This window comes from Sphaeramia orbicularis, chromosome 1 (genome assembly GCF_902148855.1).
Source record: "Sphaeramia orbicularis chromosome 1, fSphaOr1.1, whole genome shotgun sequence".
NCBI classification, from domain to species: Eukaryota; Metazoa; Chordata; class Actinopteri; order Kurtiformes; family Apogonidae; genus Sphaeramia; species Sphaeramia orbicularis.
Genome location: NC_043957.1, coordinates 37820952 through 37833822, shown reverse-complemented (window position 1 = coordinate 37833822; position 12871 = coordinate 37820952). Strand labels below are relative to the sequence as shown.

Genomic DNA, 12871 nt, shown 5'->3' with positions numbered 1-12871 from the left:
GTAAGAAATTGTTGTAATACCAAGGATAATTTCCTCCCCAGGACTCCCCTGCCTTCTCTGCAGAGCATCTACTGACACCGAGTCCACAGGAGAGCTGCCTCCATCATCAAGGACCCCACCCACCGCCAACACAGACTGTCCACTTTCCTCCCCTCAGGCTGAAGATACAGGAGTCTGAAGAGCAGAACATCCAGACTCAGGCTCCTGAACAGCTGATAAGAGTCTACAAAAGCCATACTGACTGTTTACAGTGTTCACAAATTCAACTGTGCCACTGTTTATGCACCTTGTATACATATATTTACACCATACTGATTCTCTCTGACACTTCATGCACCTTATACATTATACTGCTTATCTTACACCATACTGCTCATACTGTTTATCTCTGACAGTTTTGCACATTAATATCTCACTTATCTCAAACAGTTTTGCACATGCTGTATGCCATTTACCTCTGACAATTTGTACACTTACCAGATATTACACCTTATGTAAATATATATTTTTCTCTTAGTAATGGTAGTTTATATTTTTATTCTCTTCTTTTGTGGCATTCACTGTGAACAGCAAAGTAAGATTTTCATTATGCAGGGAAATCTGTTTCTTTGCTATTCACATGACAATAAGTGCTTTGAATCTTGAATTGCTGTAGTGGGAAGGTTATGCAAGGACACAGTCTTCCTCACAGAAATATTCAAGGCAGTCAGAGGAGAGAGCACAAAGCCAAATGAAGGGATTACGTTCAGTTATCTGTAGCAAACCCCCCCTGTGAACAGGCTACAAGCTAAAAACATATTAAATGATCAATGTCATGCTCCTCACTTGAATGCTAAATTTCCTTTAAAAACAGTCTCTTAGCCCCTTAGAAAATATTATATTATTCCACTACAATGTGAATACTAGTAATGGAATTTACACACACACACACACACACACACACACACACACACACACACACACACACACACACACACACTGCCAGGTCAAAAAGAACCCCCTCTCCTTTATTTAACTCAGAAAACAGTTCACATCCTTCCCCTGGATAATTTCTGCAGTATTGAATATGTTTCAGCTGCAACAAGTTCTTCAACCCTTTAACTGAAGCAGTGAGTAGCCTCCAGTCATCACTTTATAGAGAGCATAAAAACTGGACTGTGTTTCAATGGAAAAAGGTCATGTGGTCTGATGAGCTCAGACTGACCCTGTTCCAGACTGATGGGTGCATTCTAGTTTTAAGTGCCGATAGAAAAAAATATCTTGGCAGTGAATGTCAGCCTTGTTTTTAGAACATATATCTTCCATTTTCTAGGTCAGAATTTGCAGTTTATTTTGAGTACAAATGATTTAGAAATGAGCTCTAATCATGTGCAACATGAGCAACTAATGCTTTGCTGCATATGCAACAAATGTTTTATCCTTATTTTAAGCAATAACCTTCCTAATACATTTTTCTACAAAAGACACAGTGACAAGCACATCCAGATCCAGATCCAAACCGGGTTAGACCAGAGCAAAGATATTACAGACGCATCTTGTGTAAGCTTATCAACTCAACATGTGCTTTATATTTTGAACAGCACGTTAAGACAATGACACCTGATTGTAATACTTATGCAAGGATAATTATAAAATGTACTCATGAGCAAGTCTTCACTGTACAATTGGTGAGATAGGAGCTAAAGAAGGATGTGCCACAGCCACATTAAACAACCACAAGGGACGCTCACAGAAGAAGCAATTGGTAGCATTATAATAATAATAATGATAATAATAATGGGTTAGATTTATATAGCGCTTTTCTATTTTCTATGATATGACTGCCATCCTTTACGGGGTGAATTTCAGCTCCTTTCCTGTGGATGGAGGTTTTGAGTCCCAAGGTGCAGGACACAGCGTTATAAAAACAGCTTTGTTCCTGTCGCTGTCACTGAGCTCAATAAGAAATAGTGACATTGCACTTTATTTACTTATTTATCCTATTTCTTTGCTCTATTTATTATTATTGTGATTTCCAATTTTTAAATTTTATGTTCTTATCCTGATTTTGATCCCAGAGACTGCTTTTATCTTCTTGAGGTTTTTATTGTGTTTTATTGCATCTTGTTTTAATTTATTTGATCTTATTTATTTATTTTATCCTCTTACTTATCCATGCTGCTATACTAATGAATGGTGGAACACTGAGCACTTTTTGTTTTGACACTCGATCAAGTACCTGCCTAACAGGTTCAGTGTGTGTTTTGTTGTAATGCCAAATGCAATCACTCTGTCTGCAAAACAAATCTACCCACGGGTATAAATAAAGTAACCTTGAACCTTGAATGCATACTCAAAGCCCGCACAATGGATCCATTCTTCATTCACTCTCACATCCTCGCTCTGGTGGTGGTAAACTACATATGTAGCCACAGCTGACCTGGGGCAGACTGATGGAAGTGTGGCTGCCAGTTTGCACCTACTGCCTCTTCGACCACCACCAAACATTCATACCCATCTATACACCAGTGTGAGTCACAGCACTGGAGACGAGGGTGAAATTTCTTGCCTAAGGAGACAACGCAACGGTTAGTGGATGACCCGCTCTTCCTCTTGAGCCACAGCCGCCCACAAATACATAGACAAGGTACTTCATGCACTTGTTTTCAAGGAGAGTCTTAATAACTGTACTCAGAGCAGAGGGCTGTAAAAAAAAAAATTTGAGAATTCACCCAACTATTCTGCTCTACATCTCTGAAATGTTAATAACTCAGTTTCTGACCTTGCTCTTACATGCTATCCGTCACAAAAAAAAAAAAAAAATTGAAGTTAACCCACTTCCGACTCATTATCTGTGGCAGTGCACTTACAGATGAATAAGAAACATTTCATCATTGTGGGGAATATGATTTTGAGGGTTCTGGAAAGGCTGGAATTTCTCAAATATTCATTTTCTGTAAGACCTGCTTGTGACTATGCAGTGAGAGATGTGATATTTCAGTGAAAACCTTGTTAAATGTAGGAATCTCAGTGTACCGTGAATGGTTTTGTCTGGGTTTGTTTTTCTCACGGCCTGATCACAATCAAGGTGTACGGGTTAGGGTTTTTTATATATATATATATATATATATATATATATATATATATATATATATATATATATATATATATAAGTATATTTGCAGAAATTATTAATCAGTATTGCAAAAAGATACCCCCAAAACCATTCCCAAAATGTTTCTTGTTTCTTTGGCCATCTTATTACTAGATCTTGCAATCCTCCAAATTTGAAGAAAATCAAATAAAAACTGATTAATGGCGACCCAATGAGCGTGAGAATGTGCACAATTTTATTATTATAAGAGAGCAAAATTATTGTACATAATGTTTTGTAACACAATAAATAATTACTCCTCAACTCCTGTCTTTTTTTAATTACAAAATACACACATCACATTGCTTTTCATTTACTGATCATTTTTGTTGAACAGCTGTTTGATTATCAATTCTTATTTTCAGTGTTAAGACAATCAACCATTTTGTTATGAAAACCCTTCTTTTACAGCCCTTTAATTGTAATAATAGAATGGGAACCTGTTATTTAAGTGTTATTATGACTAAATATGCACAACTAGACAGATTTTGGTATGCTCCCTGGCTGCAGAAAATTTGGTAACAATGTGGCAAACGGATGTTTACGTCGAACTGCTTGTTTTCAATGGCGCGTTGTTCACTAAAATTCATGTAGTGTCCGTACACCAATATACTTCCATCAATAATATGGTGTATATGCCTTATAGATATATTGTTATAACTTGTTCACAAATGTTTATTTCCTCCTGTACCAGGAAGACTTAGTTAAAGATCGAACAGAGATGCGACCATGTGGTAAGCCAGATTTCCATTCCAATCTTGTAGAGTCCGTACACCAAGTAGTGTCTGTACACCATATCAGAATATGTGGGTCTAATTTTATTGTTTCTGTCAATATATGGAATTTTTCAGCACACATGCTTTGGACACAACATCTATGCAGTAAACAATGCATGATTATCCTGAGTGCTGAAACATTTGTATATCTTTGTAGGCATTAAATATGGAGGCTATTAGGCTGTGGTGTCCGTACACCCAATAATTTCTGATTTGACAGGGGCAAGCCTGCGAAATTTTTAGTAGACACTAGGGATGCACCGATACAGATACGAGTATCGGCATCGGCTCCGATACTCAGTGTGTGTACTTGTATTTGTAAAAGTAATCCGATACAAATGCACCAATACCACTTACGGTCGTTTAACATTCACAGTTCAGTGCAGCAGGTACGCGGAGGAGGAATAATGTGTGAGGAGTGTGAAGAGTGTGGAGATTTTACAAAAAAAATGATGGTGATAAAAGTAACGCTGACTGCAAGTAACGTTAAAGACACAGACAGATACGGACGCAGCGTTCTGTCCGTCCTCTGCGTACATTCCATCCGTTTTCCAGGTGCTGGCGGATGTGTACCCAGACAGAGAATACCAGCGGGAGTATGGAGCAGTGCAGACCACCGCCAGCAGAAGTGAAAACCAAACTTATCACTCATTTGTCTTTCCTCTACCTGCTGAAGCTAAGCTGTTAAACCTTACCAGTGACAACGCTGCAATATTAGTGTGGCTCCAAAATGACAACACAGCACAGGCTTCTTAAAGACGGGCGCTTTTATTTGGCTTCTCAAACGCCGTGAAAACTTAAAGAAATAAAATACAATGGATTTAGGCACTTAACTGAAGCCTAAACAACATGAAATGTGAATAGCAAAAGGCTATCCTACCTCGTGACCACCTGTCACTTCAGTGATTTCAGGTAAACAGTCTTTTCGTTTTGCGCATTCGAAATAAACAAGTATTAATTAGAACAAACGTGATTATGAATATACAATGATACAAATGTATACAGTATTACAAGATTCCGTATACAGCTAGCTTTCCTTAGCAGCTACTGCAGACGTGGCTTCCTCAAAGGCTTTAGCATATCTGGGCTAAAACAGAACTTGAATCTTCTCTAACTCTCACCAAGTCTCGCGATAACAGTGATAAATAGATCGAAATAAATAAAATGCTTTACATTAACCTCAATATAACAAATAATGCTTCCTATACATGAAACAAAACATATTTTCTATAAATGAAAATAATAACATAATTATAATATTTCATCAAATATTTTAACTCTTAAAACAAAACATACATTTCTTCCATGCTTACACTGTTACACTGACTCTTACAATTAGTATCACATTAATGTTAACCTCTGTCGTCTCCATGTTTGTTATTGCTGACTTTCTTCTTCTTCTCAAAAAATTTTACTCTTCTTCGTGGTATTTGTCCAGTCTGGTTAATTCAGAGTGGCGCCCCCTGGTGGATTAATTGAGAAACGCTCATTCCAACACATTAAATGTCAGTATCAGCACTTTTTTTTAGTCAGACTAATGACAACGACAATAAAGCACATTTAGAAAAGGAACTAAAAACTGGAATGGGATTATTAAGTACTCGTATTGGTACTCAGTATCGGCAAGTACTCAAATGTAAGTACTCGTACTCGGTCTGGAAAAAAGTGGTATCGGTGCATCCCTAGTAGACACCATAATACAAAAATATTTTGGACTTTAAAAAAAAATATCAGACAAATAAAATGGCCTGTCTGATTTGTTGATAGAGCAATATTTTTTTTTTTTTTTTTTTATCTATCTGTGCACCCTTCCTGTCACCCTGGATTGTGATCAGGCCGTCACCATATGCCAGTTACCCACAGGATGAATGTAATGTCCTGTCTTGTGAACATATCCCTCCACAAATGCTTCAGACTACTGTGGGAGTGTGTCTGTGGCCAACAGGCATAACCAGCCTCCAGTTATCAAAAACAAAACGTGTCAGTACTTGAAATGAGGGGCAGCTGGGCCATCTAGTGGTGGACTGTGGGAAACAAATCCCCAGAGCTGCTCACACTCCCCTCACCCTGGAAACTAATGTGTTATTGTTTTAATTCACAATCCCTGTTCCCTTGTGTCAACTTCTGAAACGCTCATAAACTTACACCCTAAGTTAAAATTGATAAAAACGTGGAATATCATAAAATTGGCACATTTGTTGTTCATTTCCTGATTTAAAAAAAAAAAAAAAAAAAAAAAAAAAAAAAAAAAAAAAAAAAAAAAAATAATAATAATAATAATAATAATCCAGTGGGGTGTCATGACTAACACATTTGAATAAGTTCATCATGCAAAAATGTTTTCCCCGTTTCTCCCTCGTGGTTCATAACAGTTCCAATCCACTCAGATCTACAAACAAACTCCTCACTGCTGTAAACAAATGTCTGCCGCGCGCACACACATTAGTCTCTCGCGGGGCCATGACGTACACACGTCACACATTCTCCAACAGACAGCTCCATGCGCGTGCAGTGCAGCCTCCATCTCCGCAGAGAACGTCACACAGTCCGCGTGGAGATGCCCACAGACCCACTCACAGACCCACTCACAGACCCAGAGCACTGAAACCAAACAGCTCAATATAAGGAATGAACTCCGATTTCCTATCTCAGCTCACTCCAAAGTAACTCCACAGGATTCTGGGCTGTTATTTCCCACGCCTGTCATTCACTCTTGGTGATATCCACTTTGTTCTGAACTTTGGATTTACCCATGGATTTCTTCAATGATTCGCATGTTGACAATATTTCCCACGAAAACATCAATTCCACAACAGGTGAGCCGCCGTGTTATTTCAGAGTAATGATGTTCAAGCTCAAAGGTACAAATATTTTACAGGAAAAACATTTTATTTCTCACAAATTTGCCCTGTTTCTCTTCGATTCTTGTTTTTTTTTTTTTTTTTTTTTTTTCGAATTTTTTATGAAAATACCAAAACTGTCTGATGTTTATCTCATCCACTTTCTACATCTCATGAAGACAGATATTAATAGTGCAAATTCAACCATTTCACAGATGTTTATTTTGCTATGTTCGCTTTAACCATTTCATGCATGAATTATGAGAACCTTTTTTTTTTTTTGAGTGTTTTTATTCCTCCTTAGGCATAAAAAACAATGAGATTGAGGGTTGGTTTTTTTTCATAGATTTACAAAAATGTCCACTCACCTACACCATGAATTTTATTCTTGAAGCAAAGAAACATGTATTTAACCCTTTCATGCACGAATTATGAGAACCTTAATCAAGATTTTTTCCCCTGAGTGTTTTCATTTCTCTTAAATCATGAAAAAAAACAGTCATCGAAAAATGTCTTATGAAAAAAAAAAAAAACAGTTAAAAAAATACATTTAAAAACAAAAAAGTAATAATAATAATAATAATAATAATAATAATAAAAATTCTCATGAACCTATTTTTCATGAAGTTGCAAAAATGTCCACTCAGCTGGACACCATACATTTAATTTTTGAAGCGAAGAAACATGTGTTTACTGATAAATTGTGAGAACCATAACTATTATGCTCAGGGGAGATCTACACAATGTTACCAATTCATGTCAGAAAAGATATATAATGTGTTCAAACTTTAATAAAGATATGTGCAAAAAACAAAACAAAACAACAAAATCAATGAATATACAAGAGAACAGCTGTAAAATAGCTGTCCACTGTAGTGACCAGTATGCATGAAAGGGTTAAATCCCAATATCATAAAGTGATATGAAAACAGTGAAATGAAATCATGTTTAACCCTTTCATGCATGAATTATGAGAACCTTAGTTTTTTTCTTTTTCTTTTTTTCTTTTTTTTGAGTGTTTTTATTCCTCCTTAGGCATAAAAACAATGAGACTGAGGGTTGTTTTTTTTTCATAGATTTACAAAAATGTCCACTCACCTACACCATGAATTTTATTCTTGAAGCAAAGAAACATGTATTTAACCCTTTCATGCACGAATTATGAGAACCTTAATCAAGATTTTTTTTCCCTGAGTGTTTTCATTTCTCTTAAATCATGACAAAAAAACATTGTGATTGAAAAATTTCTTATGAAAAATAAATAAAATTTTTTAAAAAATGTTTAAAAAAAAATACATTTAAAAACAAAAAAGTAATAATAATTGAAAAAAATTCTCATGAACCTATTTTTCATGAAGTTGCAAAAATGTCCACTCAGCTAAATCATGGAAAAAAAACAATGTGATTGAAAAATTTCTTATAAAAAAAAGTAAAAAAAAAATAAAATAAATTTAAAAACATAAAAGTAATAAAAAAAAAAAATAAAAAATTCTCATGAACCTATTTTTTCATGAAGTTGCAAAAATGTCCACTCAGCTGGACACCATACATTTAATTTTTGAAGCAAAGAAACATGTGTTTACTGATAAATTGTGTGAAAACTATAACTATTATGCTCAGGGGAGATCTACACAATGTTACCAATTCATGTCAGAAAAGATATGCAATGTGTTAAAACTGTAATAAAGATATGTGCAAAAAACAAAACAAAACAACAAAATCAATGAATATACAAGAGAACAGCTGTAAAATAGCTCTCCACTGTAGTGACCAGTATGCATGAAAGGGTTAAATCCCAATATCATAAAGTGATATGAAAACAGTGAAATGAAATCATGTTTAACCCTTTCATGCATGAATTATGAGAACCTTAATCAAGATTTTTTGCCTAAGTGTTTTTATTCGTCTTTAGGCATGAAAAAAACAATGCGATGGAAATGTTTTATGAACCTGTTTTTTATGGAGTTACAAAAATGTCCACTCAGTTGGACACCACGTGTTTATTTTTTGAAGAAAAGAAACATGTATTTGCATTTTAACATGCAGCTAATCTGATGTTTTCTCACATTTTAGCACACTTTAATACTAGTTATTACTCACTTCATGGAGATAATGTGAAAAAAACCTTTTTGTTCCAGAAAACTGTTAATTACAGTCTAATAACAACTAGCAATTGATTTACTCTCAAACATGTTACTGCAGATCAGGTTTATCAAGAACAGCAAAGTTGTCTGATATGCAAATAAAACAACAAAACCCATGAATATACAAGGGAACAGCTGTAGAATAACTGTCCACTGTAGTGACCACTATCCATGAAAGGGTTAATGCAGCTAATCTGATGTTTTCTCACATTTTAACATATTCTAATACTAGTTATTACTCACTTCATGGAGATGATATGCATAAAATAACAATTAACAATTGATTTCCACTCAAGAACCAATCAAGAACAGTAAAGTTACAGTAATGGTATGAATTGCAGTTTATGAGATGATGCATAAGCGTCCACTGTGTTGGCTGATATGGAACTAAAACAACCAAACCCATGAAAATACAAGACAACAGGTGTAGAATAACTGTCCGCTGGAGTGACCACTATGCATGAAAGGGTTAAAATATATGTAATGTAGTTACACATTACAAACAAAAATCAATATTTGTATTAAATTCTTTTGTACTGGATAAAATAAATGTAAGTGCATATGTAGAAATCAAAAGAAATTTCACAAGCAGATTTGATTGATCCTTGGTTGCATTTTCATGTCCATTCTGCACTGGTGAAATACACACATGCTCGTGCTGACACACATGTTCAGTTCACCACAGTGTAGTATTCAGTGTCTAAAGCAAATGCTGATACTGGATTCATCCGTCTTCACTCAACATCTGCAGACAAGTATTATTATTATTTTTTAATTTACTTTCTTTATTGGGAGCCATTTCACAGGCAACAATATGCCAATGCAATGTGACAGAGAAGACTTCCATTTTTCCTTTTTTTTTCCCCCTCCCACAATCCCACCCTACCTGAAAGAAGACAATTCTTGATGTAAATCCATTATTGACATGTGAACATTATTGAAAACATACAACAAATACCTAAATAAAGAAAATAAATATTGAAAATAAATAAGTAAATAAAATGGGGGGAGGGGGCTCAGTCACCACAATCAGGCAGATGTCAAGGTTTCAATATAATTTAAGAGAGGTCTCCAAGTTTTTTCAAGTGACTTTAAAGCTATACCGTATTATGTGGCATTTTTATACTTTTCTTTTGTAAACTTAAAATGCTCCTAATAAGCGTGTGTCAAACTAAAATGTAAAAGAAGTCCGCCAGTTTTTGAAACTCAAAAATGTTTAATTCTCATATATTTCTGATAAAAGTCTGATCAATCATTTTATTCTGTCTGAATAAAATAATTGGATGTGGGACAGCGATAATGGATGATTGACAGGAGACTCAGACAGACTCGGCCAGTTATTTTATTTGGACCGAATAAAATGATTGGTCAGACTTTTATCAGAAATATATGAGAATGAAACATTTTTGAATTTCAAAACCTGGTGGACTTCTTTTACATTTTAGTTTGACATGCTTATTAGGAGCATTTTAAGATTACAAAAGAAAAGTGTAAAAATGCCACATCATATGGTATAGCTTTAAGGGGTTTTGAAGATTTCAGACCAAAATGTGGCAAGCCTGGGACAGAACCAAACCATATGGGAATGGTCAGCTGTAGACTGTTTACACCTATTACATGAGTCGGGCACGGCTAATGACGTTCATTTTGTCTTCTGTTTATGTAATTATACTTTTCTTTTTTCTTTTGTTCAGACAAGGTATAGTTTTTGGATGTTACCTGCTTGACAGTTTCGACTGTGACTCCAGTCTTCCTCCAAAGCATCATCCGATGTGCTGCTGGCGTGTCATGTATCAGCTGGTCTGCTTGACGGGCTGGAGTCACAGTCGAAACTGTCAAGCAGGTAACATCTAAAAACTATACTTTGTCTGAACAAAAGAAAAAAGAAAAGTATGAGTCAGGTACATTGGTGTATATCCGAGACAGCTCCATATTAGTGTAGTGAGCTTTGTGTACAACTGTGCACTATAGGAGACCATGCCTCGCACAGACTGAAGAGGAGTGAACTAACTTGACTTGTTGCCAATATTCATCAGGCAGTGTGATTCCAAACTCTTGCTCCTTAGAGTCCTTGGGACCGGATGCTGGATTGTCAGTAGTGGAATGAATCAGGCTGTAGATGCTAGAAATTAGACGCTTTTGTTCAGGATTAAGACAAGTATTTGTAGTGTTGACACTTCAACACTGCCATGCTTTATCATGGTTTATGTACTAAACTCAGTATTCTGTATTATACATATTAATTCAGTTTGAGATGCCAAGCCATTTGTCATTGTTCAATGCAGTGTGAAATAAATTTTAATATAGTGTATATTTTCTCTTATTACTCACCCCCCCCTCTCTCTCTCATCCCCAGATGTAGATGGGACCCCTCACTCCAGTGCTGTCCTCCCTGTCATCTTTGGCATCATCTGCTTTCTGGGTATCATGGGGAACTGTATTGTCATCTACACAATCATGAAGAAGACCAAGTGTCATGGCAAGCAAACAGTTCCAGACATCTTTATCTTAAATTTGTCAATTGTTGATCTCCTTTTTCTCCTTGGGATGCCATTCCTTATCCACCAGTTGCTTGGCAACGGTACATGGCACTTTGGGGGGGTAATGTGTACGCTCATCACTGCACTTGACTCCAATAGCCAGATTGTCAGTACATACATACTCACTGCAATGACTCTCGACCGTTACTTGGCTACTGTTCATCCCATCCGCTTCAACTCTGTCCGCACCCCCTATTTAGCTGCGCTGGTTATTGGTCTGGTCTGGGGTCTGTCCTTCCTTACTATAATACCTGTACTGATGTACACAGGTCTGATGTCCCTTCCAGATGGTCTAGTGGCCTGTGCTCTCCTTTTGCCGGACCCTGTCACAGACACATATTGGTTCACCCTTTACCAGTTCTTTTTGGCTTTTGCTATACCCTTAGGCATCATCTGTCTGGTGTTCTTCAGGATACTCCAACACATGTCCACCAGCGTGGCACCACTGCCTCCACGAAGCTTAAGGGTTCGCACCAGAAAGGTGACCCGCATGGCAGTGGCCATCTGCTCGGCTTTCTTCATCTGCTGGGCTCCTTACTACATCCTGCAGCTGGTCCACCTGGGGGTGAATCAGCCAAGCCCAGCCTTCTCTTATGCCTACTACATAGCCATTAGCATGGGCTACGCTAACAGTTCCATTAACCCATTTCTTTACATTATCCTCAGTGAGACATTCAAGAGACGGTTCTTCAGCGCTGTATGTCCAACTAATAGAAAGTTTCGGGTGAACCCAAGTAACACAGATGGTAGTGTGAGTGTTCGAATGATACCCGAAGGAGCTCAGCAGGATCCATCTGAAGATCTGATACCATCCAGAGCAGTTTCACAATAAACAACAATGAAATAACTTTTCTCCAACGAACATGTTAAAAAGTGCAAAATATATCTGTAAAGTGATTTATGTATAATATTTCAAATCCAATGTTTTACATTCACTGCAGTCAAGCCTAGAACAGATTAAATGCTATTTCATTTAATTTGTAACAGTGTATGTAAATATATCTATTAAAAACTAATAATAATGACTGAACTGAAGCAGAATTTAAAAACTGCTTTGCTGCAGTTGTTCTTTAAGCAGTCAAACAAAAATGTTTTCATTTAAGCCTTTTACTTCAGGCACTTATGGCCAGGATGTAAACTTGAAAATGACACATGTTCAACTGCTGTTGGTCATACAGTCATCTGTGTTCAGTTCATATTATTGAGCTCTAAGGGAAATTAATGTGTCCTACAGCTCAAGAAAAGAAGGGCCACAATAGAAAAAAAAGAAAACTGATTAAATTAGATTAAATTAAAATCAGTGAACTCTGAACTAGGGATGTAATGATTACCGGTATAATGATAAACTGCGGTAAAATTCCAGACGGTTAGTATTACTGTTTAAATTCTAATCATCATTAAACAGTGTTCAATTACCATCTCTCTCTCTCTCTCTCTC

General features: G+C 36.3%; 1 protein-coding gene across 1 annotated transcript; it reads left to right on the top strand.

The window, feature by feature from the left end:
* The first annotated feature begins 6537 nt into the window (after window positions 1–6537).
* mchr1a (melanin-concentrating hormone receptor 1a) lies at window positions 6538–12349 on the top strand. The gene is made up of 2 exons (XM_030137195.1): window positions 6538–6725; window positions 11250–12349. Exons 1-2 carry the CDS (start codon window positions 6662–6664, stop codon window positions 12263–12265), a joined length of 1080 nt encoding a protein of 359 aa, XP_029993055.1. The 5' UTR covers window positions 6538–6661; the 3' UTR covers window positions 12266–12349.
* The last annotated feature ends 522 nt before the right edge of the window (window positions 12350–12871 follow it).

Coding starts and splice junctions, on each gene's coding strand:
- mchr1a (XM_030137195.1), top strand. CDS start 6,662: ATGGATTTCTTCAATGATTCGCATGTTGACAATATTTCCCACGAAAAC. Junction 6,726..11,249: donor AAACATCAATTCCACAACAG/GTGAGCCGCCGT, acceptor TCTCATCCCCAG/ATGTAGATGGGACCCCTCAC.